Source organism: Orycteropus afer, unplaced genomic scaffold, assembly GCF_000298275.1.
Source record: "Orycteropus afer afer isolate SDZICR_OR568_19922 unplaced genomic scaffold, OryAfe1.0 scaffold00035, whole genome shotgun sequence".
NCBI classification, from domain to species: Eukaryota; Metazoa; Chordata; class Mammalia; order Tubulidentata; family Orycteropodidae; genus Orycteropus; species Orycteropus afer.
This window is the reverse complement of record NW_006921622.1, coordinates 4,422,340-4,443,991: the sequence shown is the minus strand read 5'-3', so window position 1 is coordinate 4,443,991 and position 21,652 is coordinate 4,422,340. Positions and strand designations below refer to the sequence as shown.

Below are 21,652 nucleotides of genomic sequence, written 5' to 3'. Positions count from 1 at the left end.
CTTTAGGTCTGGAATTGAAACCACTCCCGTGGCTTCCAGCCAAACAAAAGACAGGCATACGAGGTGAACATTTACCTGAGATAGATACACTCCTTGGAGAAAACAATCATGGGAGAAAGAAGGGCTGTGCATGCACAGGGAGACACCTCGGGTGGCAGAAGTGCATGGAGGGATGGACACATGGAAGAGGTAACTATGAGGAGGAAGTGGGAGGGGAGCTGTTGCACTGTGGGAAGTTATAGTCAATGTTATGTGACAAAGTGTATGTGAGCTGCATATACTGTGAGCTATATGGAAAGTGAATTTGCTCTATAAACCTTCACCCAAATCACAATTAAAAAAGGAATAAAAACTTCATGAAGATTAGAAGTAAACATAAATTATATGTAGAGGCTATATAAGAAGCTGTGAGATAAGTCCCTGGGAGGTACAAACAGTTGCTAACTGAAATACTGGAAGTTCGAGTCTACTCAGAGGTGCCTCAGAAAAAAGGCCTGGTGATCTACTTTCAAAATATCAGTCACTGAAAACCCTGAAGAGCACAGTTCTACTCTGATACATGTGGGGTCACCACAAGACTTAAAGCAACTGGTTTTCTGAATTTAACCATGTAATAAGCTAAAACTCCTTTAATGATGCCCCTGTGTTTGGCCACCTACAAATTAGAAAGCAGCATTACATATAGGCAGAATATTTTAAAAAGACATGGCTAAGGAAATGAAAAGGGAAATCAGACTAGGAGATAAATGAAAATCATATGTAATATGACTTATAGCCAGGTTATATAAAGAATCTCAAATCTTAATTATAAGAAAACAAACAATCCAATTTTTATAAATTGAGCCAAAGATAAAGGATAGCAAATAAGCATGTGAAAAGATGCTCAACATCATTAGTCATTACAGAAATTAAAATTAAACCCATAATGAAAGACCTAATACAACAAAAAAACGTCACATTGGGTCAATTTTTACACATGGCAACCCCATGCATTGCAGAGTTGATCTGCTCCACAGGGTTTTCTTGTTTCTAATTGTTATGGAAACAGACTGCCAAGAAGCATGGCACCACTAGGTGGATTTGAACTACCAACCTTTAGATTAGTAGTCAAGTGCAAACTGTGCACCACCCAAGGACCTTGAAAACCTATTGCTGTTGTTATGTGCCATCAACTCAGACCTGACTCGTAATGACCCTCTTGGGTTTCCGAGGCAGTATCACTATGGAAGTAGATTGCCCAATCTTCCTTCTGAGGAGTGGCTGGTGGGTTTGGACTGCCAGCCTTCTGGTAGCAGTCAAGTATCTCAGGCACTATTAGGATGTCTAAAACCAAGAATGTGAAGCAACTCAAACTCTCATATACTGATACTGGGAATGGAAACTAGCATTATTGCTTTGATAAAGGGTGGCAGTTTCCTAAAAAATTAAATAAATAACTAACTGCATTCATTGGTATTTGCCAAGAGAAAATGAAAGGATACATTATACAAAGACCTATACATGAACGTTATAGTAACTGCATTTGTAATAGGTAAAAACCACCCAATGTCCACCCTTAGTGAGCAGATAAAACTGTGATACATCTACACAATGGAATACTACCCTGGAATAAAAAAAGAAAAAAATATTGATACAACAAAGCCAATAAATCTCAAAGTATCTGTGCCCAATAGAAGTAGATCAAGAAGAAACAAAGAATACAAATGATTTCATTTGTATAAAATTCTGTGACATGTAATCTACAGTAACAGAGAATAAGTCAGTGGCTCTCAGGATGGGAGAGTGTGGCAAAAGGGAATACTAAGGGGCATGAGGAAATTGTTAGGGGTATCATCATCCTGATTGTGGTCATGGTTTCATGAGTGTATAAACATGTCAAAGCTTATTAAATTGTGCACTTCAAACATGTAGTTTACTGCATATTAATTCTGGCAGTTCAAACCCACCTGCCACTCCTCGGAAGGAAGGTGGGGCAATCTACTTCTGTAGTGATACCGCCTCGGAAACCCAAGGAGGGGTTGCTATAAGTCGGGTCCAACTCAACAGCACACAACAACAATAGTTATACCTCAATAAAGTGGTTTAAAAAGAAAAAGGATGCAATCTTACTGGATTCAAGTGTTTCTCAGAGGAAATCTGAATGCTCTGCTGCTAAAGTCCCATCTTGCAGCACAACTCTCACCCTGAAGTTTATGAACCTAACATTCATCTGTAACTTTGTAATGTGCAATTTTTCTAAGGCACTCTCGTTAATCACATTCTCAAAGACATGAAAAAAAAGGAGTTAAAAACCACTACTTTGAAGGACTTCAAATAATGAAAATTTGGTATCCAATACATTAACTCACATTAATTGAAAAAACTTAAGTGGACACAATGTGCAGATGATCCCAATTATCTCTCTTGCTGGAGGGCACACCCATTCGGACTGCCTTCCTAGTCCACAGACATTCTCCTTCTCTGGCAAATGCTCTCTCCCCTTGGTCGAAACTGTTTGGACCAGGACAGTAACAGACTCAATGAAGGCTAATGAAGTCTTTCTCTGGGAAACAGAGGCATATAACTAAAAATCTAATGAGAATCTGAATTCTTCTTGATACAAAGATGAAAATGGAGCAGCTATTAAGACTTGGTCATTACCTGCCAAGTGGATTGGTAAAGAAAGAAAAGCCAATCCTAGTGAAAGGATGAAAAAGAAGAGACCAGTAGGAGAAAAACAACTTTGTGGTTTCTTCTCAGTGTTCCAGCCTCCGGTTCCCATCAGTCCCAGCAATCTAGTTGTATCCCTGACCTTGGGTTCCACAGCCCACCACCACCTTACACACCCCTCCTTTTAAAATCCCCATTAGCTTAGGGGGATTTCTATCACCACAAAAAGACTGTCAAAACTAATTTTTATCTTTCAAAGAAAACACTGTGGATTCACTTCATACTGGAAAAGTAATTATTTATTATGAAAAAATAAAACTGTTGACTGAAAACAAATGAACATTACACTGTATTGCACCATGATTGCAAACAAGCCAAAACCTGTCTAAAAGACGAACATTCCAGAGCACACAGCATCCTTTTACTTGGGTAAGTAGGCATGCAAGCAACCCATTGTTAACATAACTGCAGAAATAAACTGTGAATCCCAGTAACCTAAACCTAACATACAAAATAGGCATTTTTATGAAAACAATGAGCTGTTAACATTTTTAAAAATATCTTTTAAACAACCCCACCATTAGAAGAACATGCTTTGAACCATTTTCAAGTAGTGATGATATATATCCATTAAGTAAATTGTTTGCTCTTTTATCAATATTTTAAAAAATATTTCATATATTTCAATTAGTTGGCTTGGGTTACTAACAGTTAGTGGCATGAAAGACATTTTTTCCCCTCTCTATAACACCACCAGAGGGCTAACACAGAGATCCAATCCCTATCTTTTGGCCTTATTAGCACCATCTTCTATTCAAATCAAGGTGATTAGCCAATATATTGTTAGAGCTTTTCCAGAAAGCCTGTAGTTTTATGAATAACTAGTTTGTATTTAAATATTAAGATATGGACATAAATATGAATATAGACACTTTAAAGTAGATTACATTCTGAGGCAAACAGTCTATAGAATACAGAGTCTGCTGTTTTGTCTTTAATGATCTTAAGCACCAACTTGTTCAGTCACACACCAATGTGTGATTCTAATCATCATGTCATGATTAGAATAAATGTAAGAGGAAGGTTGTAAGTGCATTTTATCATTTGTTGTTTTGGTAAATTTTTCAAAACTGTGCTCTGTGGAATAGAGGAACAGAGTAAAAATTATAGCTTTTACATAACCAAAAAAAAAAAAAAAAAAATCATACCCATCATTTTATTTCATAGTTTTAATGAAATAATAGCAGTTAAACTTTTTGTTTCTTTTAAATTGATACTGAAAGTTTCCACACCTATGGTGCTTTAAACGGTTTACTCGAAGAGAACAAAGTAGAGGCTATTCTAGCCCCTGAAATTCCTGAGGGAAAAATGTAAGAAGATTAAAATTATAGTCTTTCTCCAAAACAGGGCTAAAACATACAAATAAATTATATGTAATTAAGATGAACTCATGGTCATCTAAGAGCTCACCAACACTGATGGAAATATATACACAGTATAATACAATCAATCAAATTTTAGAGTTTTTTCCATCCCTATACTTGGGAGCTCTGGTGGTATAGTGCCTAAGTCACGTGATTGCTAACCAGAAGGCTGGCGGTTCAAACCCACCAGCCACTTCTCGGAAGGAAGGCTGGGCAATCTACTTCTGTAGAGATACCGCCTTGGAAATCCAAGGAGGGGTCCCTATGAGTTGGAATCGACTTGATGGCAGCGAGTTTGGTTTTGGTAAACTTGATAGAATTAAACCAATTCATTAAACTGAATATTTGTGCACATACTTTAATGAAGACCATGTGTGGATGTGATACACCATGTTAGCCCTGCTGGTGGTTAAAGAATTAAAAACACAACAAAATTCCCAAGGAATGCTATCTCTTTAGTTGCAAATGCTGCATATTTCAAATACAGTTTGGGTGAAGGGGATATTTATGGGATGGTGCAACATCCCACAAACTAAACAAAGCACCTTATGGATTGAAAAATGAGGTAATTTTTCATTAAAATCTTTGTGCAAAAGAACATTTTCACTCTTAGAATTTGTTTTCTATTCCAAAATATATGCCAAAAAAAAAAAAATTATTTCCTCATCTCCAAGGGAAGCAGTAGCTTTCTGATTTTAAAAAAATGCAAAAACTGCATCTATGTGACGACACTTCCAAATTCTTTTAACCTACTTGGTATTCATGTCCTGTGGCCAAACGAAAATAGAGGCCATCAATAGAGGCAGAAGGCTATACTTTCTAGTAATTTTAAGTGCCTTAAATCCTACCATCTAATAACTATTTGAAGATTATCCCGGTTTTTGTCTTTACTTTTGTTTCAGGATTTGCCTCTAAACTTCCAAATTAACCCCTCTCAAATATGTCACTAAACCATATATATCTAAAGCTGTTTATAGATCTGCTGAACAAAATGTTTTTTGTACTTTAAAATGGAGTAGTTGAAATATTTTTCATATTGGCTTTTCTATATAGCTTTGGTCACCAGGAACTCTTAAAAAAATACTCTTTTTGGAACCTAGCTTTTGGATTTCAGTCTTCACATAATACTAAATGGGTAAGGACGATAGTATTGAAAAACCTAACTTTGACTATAAACCACTTTCAGATTCATATAGACATTTGTAAAATACTGACATCATGCTACACTATACTTTTAATACTAGAAAATCAAACTGAACTGTAGTTTTGGTGTGGTACTTAAAACCAACAGACTAAACAACCTAACCACTTCATCCAAGGAGTGAATGCCAAAAAAATGTTGTTGTTGTTGTTGTTATTTGCCATCGAGTCGCCCCCGACTCATAGCGACCCCTCCTTGGGTTTCCGAGGCAGTATCACTACGGAAGTAGGATTGCCCAACCTTCCTTCCGAGGAGTGGCTGGTGGGTTTGAACCGCCAGCCTTCTGGTTAGCAGTCATGTGCCTTAGGCACTATGCTACCAGAGCTCCTGCCAAAAAAATAAGCAACAAAAATTTCCTAAAAAGACAATATTTACACCATAACACACTGGTGCATAACAAGGAGCTTAATATCATTTTCTTAGTGTATGGCTTGTTTTCTTTTGTATTGTCATTAGCTTTCAGTTCAACTTGAATACCAGTTACTAATTGATGCTTTTTAAAAAAATTGATTGTATTCACATACTAAATGAAATGATAAATGGGTGGTGTTCTAGGTGCCTAGTTCCAGCTCATAGCAACCATATGTCTAAAACACTGCCCAGCCCTGCGCCATCCTCACAATTGGATTGCATTGGAGCCCACTGTAGAAATCAAGTAACAGAGAGAAATGAATTTAATTTCATATTACATGTCTTTCTCTACCGTTTTTTGGATTTTCCAATTTCAATAATAGTACAAAGGATTCAGGATTTTAAAACCAAAAAAGACATGTTAGAGTCCTAATTTGCTTAGGTTCCTCAACAGAAAGAGAAAACAAAAAGGAAGTCTATGGACAGAAAATAAATGAACTAAAGTCAATAAAACAATGCCCAAAATAAGATTTAAAACCACTTCTTTATATAGTTAGCACAATAATCTTTCTAATATACTATGCTTTATCTTGAAGTGACACTACTTACTCTTAGAAAAATGTAAAAGATCCTTTAAAATTGAACTGGATGTGACGTTTTTTGGATTCAAAGTGGTAGATAAACAGTTACCCTCATAAAGGTGGTCTCCAAAGATAAATGCCAATGAAAATGTATCTATTGCAGCCACTCAGTTGAAAGGCAGTTTCTTCAGGGGTATGGCCTACTTCCCATATATGGATGGACATCCCAGGAATACTCTCTGGCTTTCTGCTGGATGTTGGTTCTACATCTAGCTCATCATCTCTAGTTCTTGGAGCTGAACCAGTGGCCTGTCATACTGCCTGTCAATCTTGGGATTGTTGCCTTCTAGCCTGTGAGCCAATGATCTGCCATTTTACCTGCTGATCTTGGACTTGTTATCTGCCAAAGCCAGCAGCCTGCTCTACTGCCTGGCAATCTTGAGTTTGTCAGTCCCTGCAGCTGTGTGAGACAGGAAAAGCCTCCAGCTTGATGTCTGACTCATGAAGTTGGGACTTACCAGCCACAACTGTGTAAGCCATTTCCCTATGATAAATCTCTCTGTATGCAACAAAAAACCTCCAGCTCACTATCTATCCATCCATCTACCTATCTATCTACCTATATATATATTTCACTGGTTTTGCTTCTCTAGAGAACCCAACCTAAGACAGTATCCTTTGTTGTTTCTGATCCTGAGTTGTAACCTATTACTTCCCTAATAAACCCATAATCGTATTTGTCTGTGGAAAAAAAAAAAAAAAGAAAATGTATCTATTTAGTGATAATACCAGCACATTTTTCTATTGACAGTTTCACACAGTTAAGGACTACATAAGAATGCTAGTCAGAAACAATTGTTTATGATTTTCCCTAAGACACACCAAAAGGCCAAAAAAAAAAAAAGTAGCTTTATTGTTTTATTTTTTCCTTTTTGCATGGGGATTTCTCATAACTCTGGGTAGTATACCATTTATAACACTACCTATCATCATTCACTCCACAGGAAAATAATTATTTTCACCTTAAGTTATAGATACTGAAGGCTGAATTTAACCAAACTGATTATAGAGGTGATGCCCACTTAAAAATTATTTTTAGCAATGGAACTTGAATTTATTATCATTCCTCTAAAGAATATAGAATATAAGTGACTATAGCTTTAAGATACTAACAAGAACCTAAAAACTAAACAAAACAAAATGTGCATTTATTTAATCTTTAGTTTTTAAACAGACAGCATATACTTTACGGTTTCAAGGAACTGTAGTAACAACTCAAAATATGCAATATATTCCCATGTAAAAAGGCCTTTTAATCACTAAAAGAATTCTCAAAAGGCTTCACTAAGAATGATGGGTTTAAATATGAAGAAAGCAGTATGGTCAAAATTAAGAAAAATACCATATTTGAACTTATAAGGGAAGAAGCTTTACATTTCAGTTTTAATAATATATTGAATAGATATCAGTTAAAATTCAACTTTCTTATCCTCAAATTAAGGGTATTATGCCTGCTTTCCACTACTTACTCTAAACTTTGCTAAAAAGTACGAGGAGTTGAAATAGAGGGCTAAATGCATATTATTTCATTGTTAAAAAAATTTGCTGGCTAATCTAATCTCCAAAGAACAGTCAGAGTACACAACTGGGAACTTATCTCGAAATATGAACAAAGGCACTAATCAACTACAAATTTACATTTTTCATCAATAATTAATATAAAATGAATGACTGAAGTAATGCTTTATAAAGTACTAGGTACTTGGTTGGGCTAAAACATTCTCTTGGAGTAAAGGATAATGGTTTTTCATATTAATGTAACAGAAATTATCTAATGAGAACTTAGAAAATACTTTTTAAAAATCTTACATAAATTTCCTAATTGTATTTTTCCTAATCATTGGCACAAAATCTACTGCTTCTTCAATACACCAAAAATAATCAAACCCACTGCCATTGAGTCCATTCCAACTCATAGCGACCCTATAGGACAGAGTAGAACTGCCCAATAGGGTTTCCAAAGCTGTAAACCTCTATGGGGCCCTAGGGGATGGCCTCAGGGCCTCGGGCAGTCAGCTGCCACACCCAAGGCTGGCGGTTCAAACCCACCAGCCGACTTCCCGCCAGGTAGCCAGGCCATCTCTTTGGGAGCTCTGGTAGTATAGTGCCTAAGGCAATTGACTGCTAATCAGAAGGCTGGCGGTTCAAACCTACCAGCCACTCCTCAGAAGAAAGATGGGGCAATCTACTTCTGTAGTGATACTGCCTCGGAAACCCAAGGAGGGGTTGCTATGAGTCCGGTCCGACTGGACGGCACATTAACAACAACAACAAACCTCTACAGAAGTAGACTGACTCATCTTTCTCCCATAGAGCTGCTGGTGGGTTTGAACTGCTTACCTTTTCATTAGCAATCTGATGCTTCAACCACTGCACCACCAGAGCTCCTTTTCAACAAACAGCTACCATAAACAATTTCTAACTAATAATTAAAGTATTTTAATAAAGGATTTAGAAAATTAAATTGTATTTTAAAAATTAAATAGCAAATTTGAGTCTGTACTAGTAGTTGTTCGACAAAATATAATCAACTATTAAAATACTTTCAATATAATGCTGATGTGGTAATATAAAAATAAGCAGATAATTTCATAGCAGACAAATGAGCCAACCAATCATATTTAGATACAAAAAGGCAGCTAATCCTTTCATAAGAAGAATGCATTCAGGAGTAGTGAATAACCTTTCTTCAAAACAGAACTTTCCTCAGTACCTACGACTATACTATATATATCCAAGGAAGAAACTCAGGCAGAGTGTGCTTTAGGTAAGTGATATTTTCATAATTTTCCTCCCCTGCCTCCGTCACAAATGATAAAGCATCCATACTGATTTATGACTACTTTTCTCTCATCTTCTTAATTTGCTATTGTTAGATGCTGTCGAGTCAGCTCCGACTCACAGCGACCCTTTGTACAACAGAATGAAATACTGCCCGGTCTTGTGCCAGCCTCATAGTCCTTGCTATACCTGAGCCCATCACTGCAGCCACTATGTCAATCCATCTCATTATGGGTTATGTAAAAATAAAATTATATTCTTTATAGAATCACTAAGAAAAAGGTTCAAAACAACAAAGTCAAACACTAGTTCCCAAAGTCCAGGAAGCTTTACTCTTGACTTTTCAGTTGAGATGGCATACCGCTAAATAGAAATCAGAAAAACATGGTGACATGAAATTTAACTAAATATAATAAATTCAATATACCTGAAAACAAGGCAACATTTAAATCAATTTACAAATAAAAAATACTAAAATACCACTTTTGAACAGATATTCTGCTATTTTTATGAACACTGAATCCTATTTTTGACCCAAATTTTAAAAATACTGTAAAAATGAAGTATTATTCTCTAAGTATTCATTTTATCCCTTTCATTATAGCTAAATCACACACCTGAAATCAGAATACTTTTCCTCCCTTTTAATTTAAAGTGTGCACTGTTTAGGGTCTGTTCATATCAGACAACCACCTTGAAACTTTTTAATGCTATCCAATAATTTTTGCTAGATTATGACTTTTTCCTTTTTAAACTTAATTTATAAGCTGTGTGCCAAATTTGATTCACACAGTAACATTCTAAAAACTAGGGTTAAATTCAGCTGTTGTCTATAGTCCAGTGAAAGAATATAGAACACAAAGTGTATTTATAAACATGGCAATTGCTTCAAGCCAATTACACTAAAACTTCAAATAGATTTAAGGAAAGTCACATGATATTTTAAGTAATATATATACTGCTGGTGGTAGAAATTCTATTACAGACACACAATTTTTTAATTTTAAGAAATCAGAACTATTTATATTTCTATTCCAGCTATTAGCTATAACAGTACCTACAGATGTGATATCCCTTGCAAATGGAACAGCTGAATGTTTTGCTGATAATAAAACTGTTTATAATTTATAATAAAATATATCCCAAGTGCCTGGTTTGAATTTCAGTGCTGGTATGCTTTAATAACTTCCCACAGTTACATATGTCTTGAATAAAGTGACATCTGAAAAATATCAGATTTATGCAACAAAATTTACCATTCAAAGCTGGACTTTCAAATAAATAGCTTACTTTAATTTTTGACCTAATGTGATTAAGAAGACATATTTGTATTTCCTCATTTCCCAAGTCACAGGCAGAAAAGCGACCTTAATTCTTTTGGGCAAATAAATAACTCATTAAATTTCCACACCAATAGAAACTTAAAATTATTTTATGACTTGCAATGATGTGGAGGAAGTTACTCATTTAAAAGCAAATTCTCATGTTGTTTAATCTTCCTTACATATCCTCTAGGCAGATTTTTTTTTCTCCCTAAGTTTTGTCCAAAAGATAAATGGTTTATAGAAGGAGCAAATATTTAGAGTTAGAGATGTTTGCAAACAATACTTGATGATTTTCATTACTACGTTGTTAAACCAGTAATTATTTGGGGGAAGGAGGGTCAATAAATGAAATAAATTGGTTATTACAGTATTTCAGAAAACATTAAACATGTGACAAATATTTCTTACAAGGCAGTCATTGAATAATTAGAATAAGTAGTCAGAATAATTTTGTTGTTGAAAACATAGTTATACATTATGTTCATCCAACTGAAGATTAGTGCATTAAAAAAAAGGTAAGAAAAAATCTTTTATGTTCCAGTTCAGCTGCACTTGATTCAAGTGTTGCTCATAGAGGTTTGTGTTGTTATAAATTAAACATGCTGCTGCCTTAGCAGCCAACAGTACCAGGAAAAAAATGTTCATGTTCACAGAATAAATAGAAGTCTCTTTCAAGCAAAAAATTATCTCACACCAATCCGGGAGGTCATCCACTCTAGACCTTGACATAATCTGAAACAAAAGAAAGAAGTATTTTCCAAATCAGAAGCTTTGTACTTAAAAACTGAAAGCATACTTATTATTTATTTAAAGCATATTTATTATGCTTTATTTATTTATTTATTACCCAAAGATTGGTACTACAATCATTATTTATGTACTTCGGTTATATTAAATGGGAGGTTCACAGAAACAAAATTATCTTAACCAGTTGAATAATGTGGAAAAATGCTTCAATTTCACCGTGAAGATACAGATTTGGGAGTTTTGCCATTAAGGCTGCAAATAACCCCCACCACCACCCCCTTTTTTTTTAAAAAATAATGTAACTAAACCTGAAAAACTGTAATACAAAGATAGCAGGCACTTTACCCTGCCTTCCTAAATTCTAAAGAACAGAATGCTATGACCCAATCTTGAAAGACAGGTCAGATGTTTCCCTATAAACTTAAAAAATACTACTACTACTACTACTACTACTACTACTACTACTACTAAAAAGTCTCCACATAGCTAAAACCATTTCTAATAACAAAAATAAATAAATAAATACTAAGAAGGTCAGGTTGATTTGAAAATAAATAAATTCTTGGAAATAAACTGGGTAATCCAAATGTAACACACTGGGTTCTACTTGGCTTACTATATTCATACTCAAACTCTTGGGAAAGGAAAAAGACACAGTGATAACATTTGTCTCAAATGTTTTTTGTCTAAAATTCTGCCTCACCCCCAAAAAAGAAACCCACTACCATAAAGTTGCTTCCAACTCATAGCAAACCTACAGAACAGAGTTAGAACTGCCCCATAGGGTTTCCATAGTTGTACATCTTTACAGAAGCATAATTTTTCCCCAGGAGTTGGTGGTTTCAAACTGCCAACCTTTTCGTTAGCAGCTTAATGCCTCAACCACTCTAATATTAAAGAAGAGGAATGCTTGAAGAAAGCTAGGATAGGCTTAAGCTTTTGTAGAAAATGTGAAATTTCTTTGACATTCCCTCTATAATCCAGGTGCTATTCCAGTTCTTTTCCAGTTAGCAACGATAAAAGCAAAGGAGAAACAGAAAAGTCTGGATTGTGAAAATTTTAATCGAAAGTGTGTTTTGCCCCTTTATTGGTAAATATTACATTTACATTACAAGTTAGAAAAAATTTGTCCATAATTTTGTTTACTAAAATTATTTCAACTTGTAAGCTTGAGACACATTACAAAAACCATCTTTAATTAAGAGCAGAAAGAATGGGGATAAAAGAAGACAATTTGGTCTAAAATTGCTGATAGAGAAATTTGAGAGACATCATACTTCCCCCCAAAGTTTGATGAGCACTTACCCCTCGCCTGTTAAAGCACAGCAGGACTGAATGTGCCACGGGTGATCCTTAATAGAACTAAGGGTGAGGTATTTAGAGATCTCAGCTGCTGTCATACACCCTTTCATATCCTGTTTATTTGCAAAGATAAGGAGTGCAGCCTTCCGCAAATCCTGCAATCAATATGAATGCCACAATTCAAATAAAACCACTCATGTACAGTAAATATACACTGTTGGACAGTTACAATGAAATCTTCCTACTGTGAAATGATTAGGCACTACCATTTAATTTCAAAAGCTTATTGAAAAAAAAAAAAAAAACTCTCTAATAGCCATCACTTAATGATTCAATCTAATATAGACAGATAATGTAATTTAGATAATTAATTTTCCTATTTTTATGTCAAAGGGGTCAAACTAAAACAAATCTGAACCTTAAATACTGACTTCAAACTGTAAGAAAAATATTCTAATTCCAAATTTCTCCAAAATTTAAAGTACAGCATGGGGGGTTGGGGGCTGGTCAAGACTTACTGCTTATCGCTCTTTATATAACATAAACTCATAGATTAATGTTCACTGCAGCACTCCTTATACTGTCAAAACATTATAAATAATACTCACTGATTATTAACTTAAATAATTTTCATTAATATTAATGTTTTGTACTATTCATTAAAAAAAGAACAGATCAAATGTGGTGCATTCATACAGTGGAAAACTAGATAACTGTTAAAAGGAATGAACCAAAGGTATAGGTATTAACAAAGATAAACCTCAATGTGGTACCAAAGAGAAAAAAAAGGTAAGTTACACAGAAAAGTACATATATAATGATACCTTTATACAATGTTTTAAGAATATAGAACATAACAGTCTGTATAATTTATGGATAATTAAAAATGTACTAAAAATATAAAATTACACATACATGGCAAAGACTATTTTTAGGATCGTGAATACCTTGGGGAATGAATGGAAGGAAAACGGATTGTAAAGGTATCATCAGATATCTTATATGTTACAGTGAATGATGAGTCCATTAATTTTTTGTGTATCTGAAATATTTCAGAATTAAGAGATCTCAAATTTTACTCACTAAAAAATTTTCAGTTATATAATCCTTGAAGGGAAAATATTTAAGGTTTCCTCTTTCTTGTCTCAATTTAATCTATCAGATTTTCTTAAAATGACATGCATTAAGTAGTTTTACCTTCATAAATTTTTCCATAACCTGTTAGTTTAAAACTGAAAAAAGTAGTGAAATTTCTGATTTTAAGACTTAATATATAAAATTTTAATGATGCAAAAACCAACACTCTATCACATTAATCTTTGTAAAAGAACAAAACCAGTGTGCAGACACCTTACTCCATCTCCAGCTTTTTAAAGATTGCTTTCAGAATTTACCTCATGAGCCAACATTCTGTATAATTCTTCTTTCGTAATAGCTAGTCGTTCCCTGTCAATGCTATCAACAACAAGAATGATGAACTAGAAGACAATTAAAAAGAAAAAAAAAAAAAAGAAAATTGAATGGGATGTTGAAAAGGTTTCTATAAAACTATTCTCAGGTAATAAAAAGTACTTTCTTCACATAGCATCATCATTACTAGGAAAAACCTACTGCTCTTTCATCTTTACCATAAACCAATCAGTTATCTTGGACTTGATTTTACTAATGGTAACCCCATGTGTGTTTAGAGTAGAACTGTGCTCCACAGGATTTTCAACAGCTGTGATCTTTTGGAAGCAGATCACAAAGACTTTCTTCTGAGGAACCTCTGCGTGGATTTAAACCGCCAACCTTTTGGTTAGTAGCCTAGTGCTAAACTGTCTATGCCACTCAGATTCCTCAATTCAACAACCAGTTTCTTCATCATTAGGCATTTTATATAATGCTGAATCACAACTAGCAAGCAAAATCCCAATGTTAATAATAAGAAAGTGACAACTCATAATTTTAACAAATGAAAACTATCTCCAAGTTTATTTAAAACAAAAACAAACATCTCAATACATAATACTAAAAAGTTTTCAAATGCAGGTAATAAACTGGAATTTTAAATAATACTCTTTCATGAAAGACTTAAAATTACTCTAAAACATTCATTTAAACCAATTAATTGTTTTACTTCTTCATGTGGAAGACAGTCTCCTGCTATTAAGACAGAAACTACTTTGAAGGAAAAAAAAAAAGATAATTAAAAAGAAAACCCTCAAAAATTAAGACACCATTTTACATATCAATATAAATAATAAAAGCTGAAGTAGAAATGTGACAAACAGACTCACATATACAGGTATGTGTCACTTAATATGCATTCAGGCAATGTCCAACCACATATATGTCCATGGTCCCATAAGGTTTTTGTTTTTTAAAGGGAAAGCAGTTCTCTTTGTTTATTATTTCCCCCTAATGGTTTTAAGGCAGCCCTGCTGGCATAGTGCCTAAGGCATCTGACTGCTAACCAGAAGGCTCGCAGTTCAAACCCACCAGCAACTCATCGGAAGGAAGGCTGGGAAAACTTCTATAGTGATACTGCCTCAGAAACCAAAGGAGGGGTCGCTCTGAGTCGAGACTGACTCCACAGCAGTGAATTTGGTTTTTTGGTTTTTTTTTCCAATGGTTTTAAAGACCCCAAACCCACACTCTTGCACACTGGACCACGGCAGGGATATAGGCAGGTAAGGCAGAGGACATGGCTGTGGATGTAGGCTCTCTGGGCAATATCCTCCAGGCAGATGGTGGTGGTGGTGGTGGTGGTGGTGGTGGTGGTGGTGGTGGCAGCGGCAGGGGCCCAAGCTGCTCAGTCAGGAGGAACAGTTACAGGGCTGTGTGCCCTCCACTCCCTAGCTGCTCAGTTCTCGCTAGGCTTCCACTCTCCCTTTTAGCTGCTGCTGCTGCTGGTCCCCATTCTTCTACCTCCACCAGCAGCTCCAGCAGCAGCAGCAGCAGTGACAGGGACAACAGGAAGCAGGCCACCATAAGGTTTTAATATGGTGTTTACACAATATCTAAATCACACAATATCCTGTATAGAACATATCTAAGATGTTAAACAGACATACCTGTACTTAGGTGTTAAAGAATATGCTAAAAGCAGCAACAGGTGACATTAAAGAAAGGCGAGAACAATGAGAACTAGAAAAATCTGTTGGTAAAAGTATATATGAAAAAAGTAAAATAAAAATATTGTATTAAAAGTAAAAAGTTTGTGTAAATGAAAAGAAGAAAATATAGTGAATAAAGGCCTCCAAACTGAACAGTTCATGCAGAAGAAAAAGTCGAGAAAGGTGATTAAATAGTGCTAAGGGTTTTAGTAGAGAAGTAATGTAAAATAAATTGAGGCAGGCAAGTGGAATCAGATTATGTAGATGATCTTAAAATTAAGGAGAGACAACTAGAGTAATCAGAATATAAACTGAAAAAGGCTTAGAAAGGGAAAAAGGGAAAGTGAAAGGAAGGCTAAACACAAGAAACATGGCAAAGAATGGACAGAATATAGGGAAGTGACAAATTAACAAGAGGTGTAAGGAACTAGTCAACAACTGTACTCCTGGTATTACAATGGAGACATGCCGCTTGTGGATCGCACCTCAATGTAAAGAATTTCCAAAAAGTAAGATGACAAGGGTAAACAAAGTCATTACTGAAAAGACCACACACACAAAATCCCTACTTGGGTTCAAAGACTGCAATGTGCAGCTATGTGCTATGCTGGTATGCTGCTACAAAAGCCAAAGGTTCTTTGCAGTAATTTTGGTATTCTTGTAGAAATAATTTACTAAAGGAGTATTTCACACAGATGGCATAAGCAATAAAGTATCTCTTTCTAGACTCATGTCTTCTGGACTTTCAGTAATTTCATAAACTGTCCTTTTGCAATGCTTTAAGTATAATAACCCAGCTAGAATCAACTCTGAAGCATTTATCAAAGATAATGATAAATACCTCTTTTTACAGCTGGAGTTACTTCTCAGCTTTAAAAAAACTGCAACAGTTATGCTATTTGAATAGCCATATGTCTAAATGTTGTTCTTCCCTTACTCTCTAACATAATCTAGTTTCAAAATGTCATTTTACTGTAGAAATATTTATTAAATTAACCTATAACCATAATCACACCAGTGACTGTGAGAATGACACAAGATCAGGCAGTGTTTTATTCTGTTAGATATGGGGTTGCCATGAGTCATAGTTGATTTGACAGCAGCTAAGAACATAACCATTTTCACCTTCAAGTAAAATAACACTGCCACCACAGCTGCTTAATACTATGATGTGCCATCCTGCTCTGACTACTTCCATACTGCATTAGAATATACAGACACAAATACATATACCATTTACAAAATTAATGTAAAAAGAGTACATCATTTTAACTTTAAAGAGAACTTTAGCCACCAAAAACTCCTTTCCATCACACCCCTTCCACTGCTCCTCCTCCAAAAAACAAAGCCTCAAATTTAAAGAGGCTTCATTTTAGAAAAAAATAATTGGTTTTATAAATAACAGTATCTCTTTGCAAAGAAAAGCTACCCTAGGTACCCATCAACAGATGAATAGATAACTAAACAATGGTATATAGACACCGGGGGATACTATGCAACATTTGAGAATAATGAGTATCTGTGAATCACCTGGTGATGAACTTGGAGGGCATTATGCTGAGTGAAATAAGTCAATCACAGAAGGACAAATAATGTATGACTCTGTTATTATAAAAAGTCAAGGACAGGGAAGGTAAGCATCTTTGGGATGGAAGGAGAGGGGAGGGAAAACTGCTTGCTAGTTAAGAGACAGGTGTTGATTTGGGTTAAGAGAAAGACAATTTATAAAAGCATGTAACCAGCACAATATACATAGAAGGAAAAGGAAAATAGAGAGAGCTACACAAGAGGAACAGATTAATAAAGGTAGATACTATTACATATAGAATACTGAATTATCAGTAGCAAACATGAATCTATGGGTGGATACCTAGGTAGACAGGCAAGAAGATCAGGTATCGGTAGGCAAAAAGAAATATACCCATGACTATACAAAGGCTGGGCAGATGATATTCTTACATGTATATTTGTATGTGTTATAAATATGTCCACATGCAGTATTGAGCTAACAGGAGACAAGATTAGGATAATTTCTTAGCCGTAATTAAGCACCTTGAGGGAGTGAGAGGCTGGGCCTATGGGCTTGGAACCATGGTCGTGGGGGACATCAAGCTTAATTGGTGCAACATAGTATACAAAAAAACAATGTTCTAAATCCTACTCTAGTGAGTAGTGACTAGGGTCTTAAAAGATTGCAGGCAGCCATCTAAGGTGCAATTGCATGTCTCTCCTCATCTGGAACAAAGAAGAGTGAAGAAAATCAAAGATGCACAGACACAATTAGTCCAAAGGACTTATGGACCATAAGAACCTCAGCCTATACTACCCTGAAACCAGAAGAACTAGATGGTGTCTAGCTACCACTGCTAATGACTCGGAAAGGGATCAAAATTGCAGATCCTGGATAAAATAGGAGAAAAATATGGAAACATTTTTTTAAAAACATGAAGGAGACCAAGATTACTGGTCAGATAGAGACTGGTGAAATCCCCAAGACGATGGCCCCTAATTGCCCTTTGGGCCTGGAACTGGACTCATTCCCATGACTAACTTTCAGCCAAACAATGAACAGGCAAAAAAAAATATTTTTTTTTTTACAAAGAAATATTACTTGAGTGCAACTGTGCATTACTATTCTCATAGATAGGGAGCTCAGGTAGCGTAGTGCCTAAGGCACTTGATTGCTAACCAGAAGGCTGGTGGTTCAAATCCATCAGCCATTCCTTGGAAGGAAGGTTGGGCAATCTACTTCCGTAGTGATACTGCCTGGAAACCCAAGGAGGGCCGACTTGAGGGCACATAACAACAATAACAGCCTTCTCATAGATAAACCTCCCTCAAAAGCAACACATACTCTTAAAAAAAAAAAAAAATGCTTCTAAGAAGAAATTAAAACAGAAATAGGAGAATCCAGATTTATTCTTGAGTTTGGTCTCCAACTGGTAAAATAATGAAGTAAATGACAGTACCTTGGGAGGGGACCTGCAAATTCAATTTTTATTTTTTAATTAAAATACAACTCTACCAAAATTCTGAATGTTCAATTCATGTTAGTTTTATAACTTTTATTAATATTATGTTTAAAATATTTGTCCTCCCCTAACCAGGGCCCTCTTATAAGCTGTGAGATCTGGGGTAAATGTATTGAAGTTCTGTTAGTGTTAGATTTCTGATAAAATAGAGATATTTTAGTTATTAATGTGAGAATGAACTGAAACAGCCTACACAACAGTAAGCACTTCACCAATATTACTATTTATTACTCTTTCTACTCACCTTTTCTCTTAAATTTGAAAAGCCCAAATAGCTTACTAAAAAGCATCTTATTAAAAGACAACTGTCAACATGCCCTATGTGCAGCCTATTTATTTTCTGGGTTCATTCTTTGGTTCATAGTATACCTCTGTGTTTGAGTAATACGTGTTCCAGGATGACCGCAGTGACTCTTGGCCACCAATATCCCACATAAGGAAATGTGTGTTCTTCACAACGATTTCTTCAACATTGCTTCCTATGGTTGGAGATGTATGAACCACTTCATTCATTAAGCTGTTGAAAGACAAACACCATAAAAACAATTTGGTAAATCTTTAAAACCTGATGCCCACTTTACCTTTTTAAGATCAATCAACCTTTCCTTTTATTTGTGCCAATGCTGGTAGTCATTAGCATCAAAAGCAAACATGAATAAAATTTGTGCAAATAAATGTCTAGACCAAAAACAACTTCTAAAGGCGTTTTTTTTTTTTTTTGTATGTGTGCTGTTGTTTTTAGTGGAATAATGTGACATTTAAATTATCTGGATAGAAGGAAGACTCTGGTTTTGAGTTAGCATTTCTATGGTCAAATATTCCCATAGCAATGTACCTAATATCAGTTAGACCTGAAGCAAGGCCCTATCCAATAAAGCAAGTTTTTAGGTGACTGAAATACCAACACTTGAACCCCCACAGTGGCTCCGTGGGAGGAAAGACCTGGAGATCTGCTTCCATGAAGAATACAGCCCAGGAAACACCATAGGGCAGTTCTACTCCACTATGAGTTAGAATCGCCTTGACAGCACACAACAGTTTTCTTTTTTAAAAGTTAAGGCCATGGGCAAATAGAAATTTTAACTAAAATTAATTGTAAATATATACATATATTTAAAACACTGATGCACATACCACGTGTTATAATCATCAGAGAAGCTACATTAGTTCATTCAACAAACACTCGCCCTGGCCCCCGGGGATGGCCTCAGGGCCTCGGGCAGTCAGCTGCCACAACAAACACTCATCTGCCTGTTACATGTAACATTTTCACGCAAATAACACAGCTTATACATTTTTTGCCACTGTGCAATTTCCTGCACTATTTTCACATGTTGTACATGTTGGCACATTATCTATGAAAAAAAACAGCATGTTAGAAGAGGCCTGCAAATCTCTCTTGAGTTTTTTATATATATATTTAAAAGCTATGTGTAAAATTATTTCAACAATACTTATATTTGGTGTTTGAAAGTTATATTAAAATATATAATGTCTAGTGAAACATTTTAAAGAAAATCAAGCATTTATTCAACTCTCACGACTAACATTAAGTCTGCAGCTTTTTATCAAAGTAGCTGAAAAATGTGTTAATCACTGTACAAGTGAAGTATCTGTGGAGAGCTGTCAGGCTGATGAACTTGTAATGAAAGGTAAGGTGGGAAGAAAACAGCCATATATCTATGCACAGTGCTTTTAACAATTTGTTAAATGCTTGTGGAAGATAAATTTCCACTGCTTAAAAGATCACTTCATTGACTCTGAAAGGAAAACAGAAGGTACTTCAGAAAGCCAATTACTGGGCAGTAAAAATTTCCTTAAGGAATTAATGTGTTTCTCTGAAAGTCTCAGGTCTTACCCAGCTCCATGCTACTGATGCAGTATTTTAAAGAGAAACCTTCATTTCTTTTGATTTGACACGTCTGGCTAGTTTAAACAATTCTCAAGTTATTGGTCAGAAGAGTAGCAATAGCTTCCTAGAGATATCAATCTATTTACATAGCTAAGTGAACTCCATTTCATCATGTCACTCAGCAACATAACGTAAGCTTTCTTTATTTTTGTTTAATATTATAATTCTGCCTAGGATGGAAACACGAGTATATGTGAAGGCTTTGATAAACACAGTAGTTCATTAATGTTTTAAAATAAATTTTGTGTTTGGTAAAGTACAAAATTTATACAAAATCATATGATAACTTTCTTATTATACTATAACAGTATCTCATTCTTATTGTTTATATTAAATTAGTTTCCATAATTAAAATAATGAAAACTTTTAGATGAACACCCATACTTACAACTGATAAAGAATGGTGGTTTTCCCCGCGTTATCCAGTCCCACTATAATTACTTTGTGTTCTACAAAAAGAAAGCAAACCATAAACATCTAATAATGTGGCATACTATAATTACATGCTTTCAACAATGATTAGTACTTAAATCTCTAATGAAAATCATTCACTGAATATTTACTACTACAGAAAGAAAACCTTAATTATGATGTTACCACTACTACTTCCTTAAGTGAGACAATCTAACATGATGTTCTCTAGCTAGTTCCATTGTAAAAGAATGTGAGAGAGACAGACCAGTAACAGGGGAACACAGACAACTTGGTCATGTATTTAATTTGAAGGGGGTGGGAGGAAACCCAAATACCAAATTTAACAAGATGGCATTATGATTTAAAACATAAGTCTAAAAAAATCTGTTTTATATACTTGCTTTACTTTCTCTACTTAGCTTATCAAGTTGTTTTTACAACTGTTAAGTTAGGAGCTCTGGTAGCATAGTGGCTAAAGCACTTGACTGCTAACCAGAAGGCTGGCGGTTCAAACCCACCAGCCACTCCTCGGAAGGAAGGTTGGGCAATCCTACTTCCGTAGTGATACTGCCTCGGAAACCCAAGGAGGGGTCGCTATGAGTCGGGGCTGACTCGACGGCACATAACAACAACAAGTTTTTCCACTTACATGTACTAAGATTTGTTTTTCCCTTTCACTGAAATCCAATATAACATTTACCTCAACTGAAATTCTTCCCTAGGAGTAAAAGCAGCACATACTCTCAACCAGTATTTCATTCCTTACATTAATTTA

The 21,652-nt window shown here is 35.2% G+C and overlaps 1 protein-coding gene across 1 annotated transcript; it reads right to left on the bottom strand.

Annotated features, from left to right (window-relative positions):
• Positions 1–11,055: 11,055 nt before the first annotated feature.
• ARL5B (ADP ribosylation factor like GTPase 5B) lies at positions 11,056–20,907 on the bottom strand. Its single transcript, XM_007936351.1, has 5 exons — positions 20,852–20,907; positions 18,921–19,068; positions 13,816–13,899; positions 12,425–12,576; positions 11,056–11,104 (listed from the first exon to the last, which is right to left on the bottom strand). Exons 2-5 carry the CDS (start codon positions 19,062–19,064, stop codon positions 11,056–11,058), a joined length of 429 nt encoding a protein of 142 aa, XP_007934542.1. The 5' UTR covers positions 19,065–19,068; positions 20,852–20,907.
• Positions 20,908–21,652: the final 745 nt, after the last annotated feature.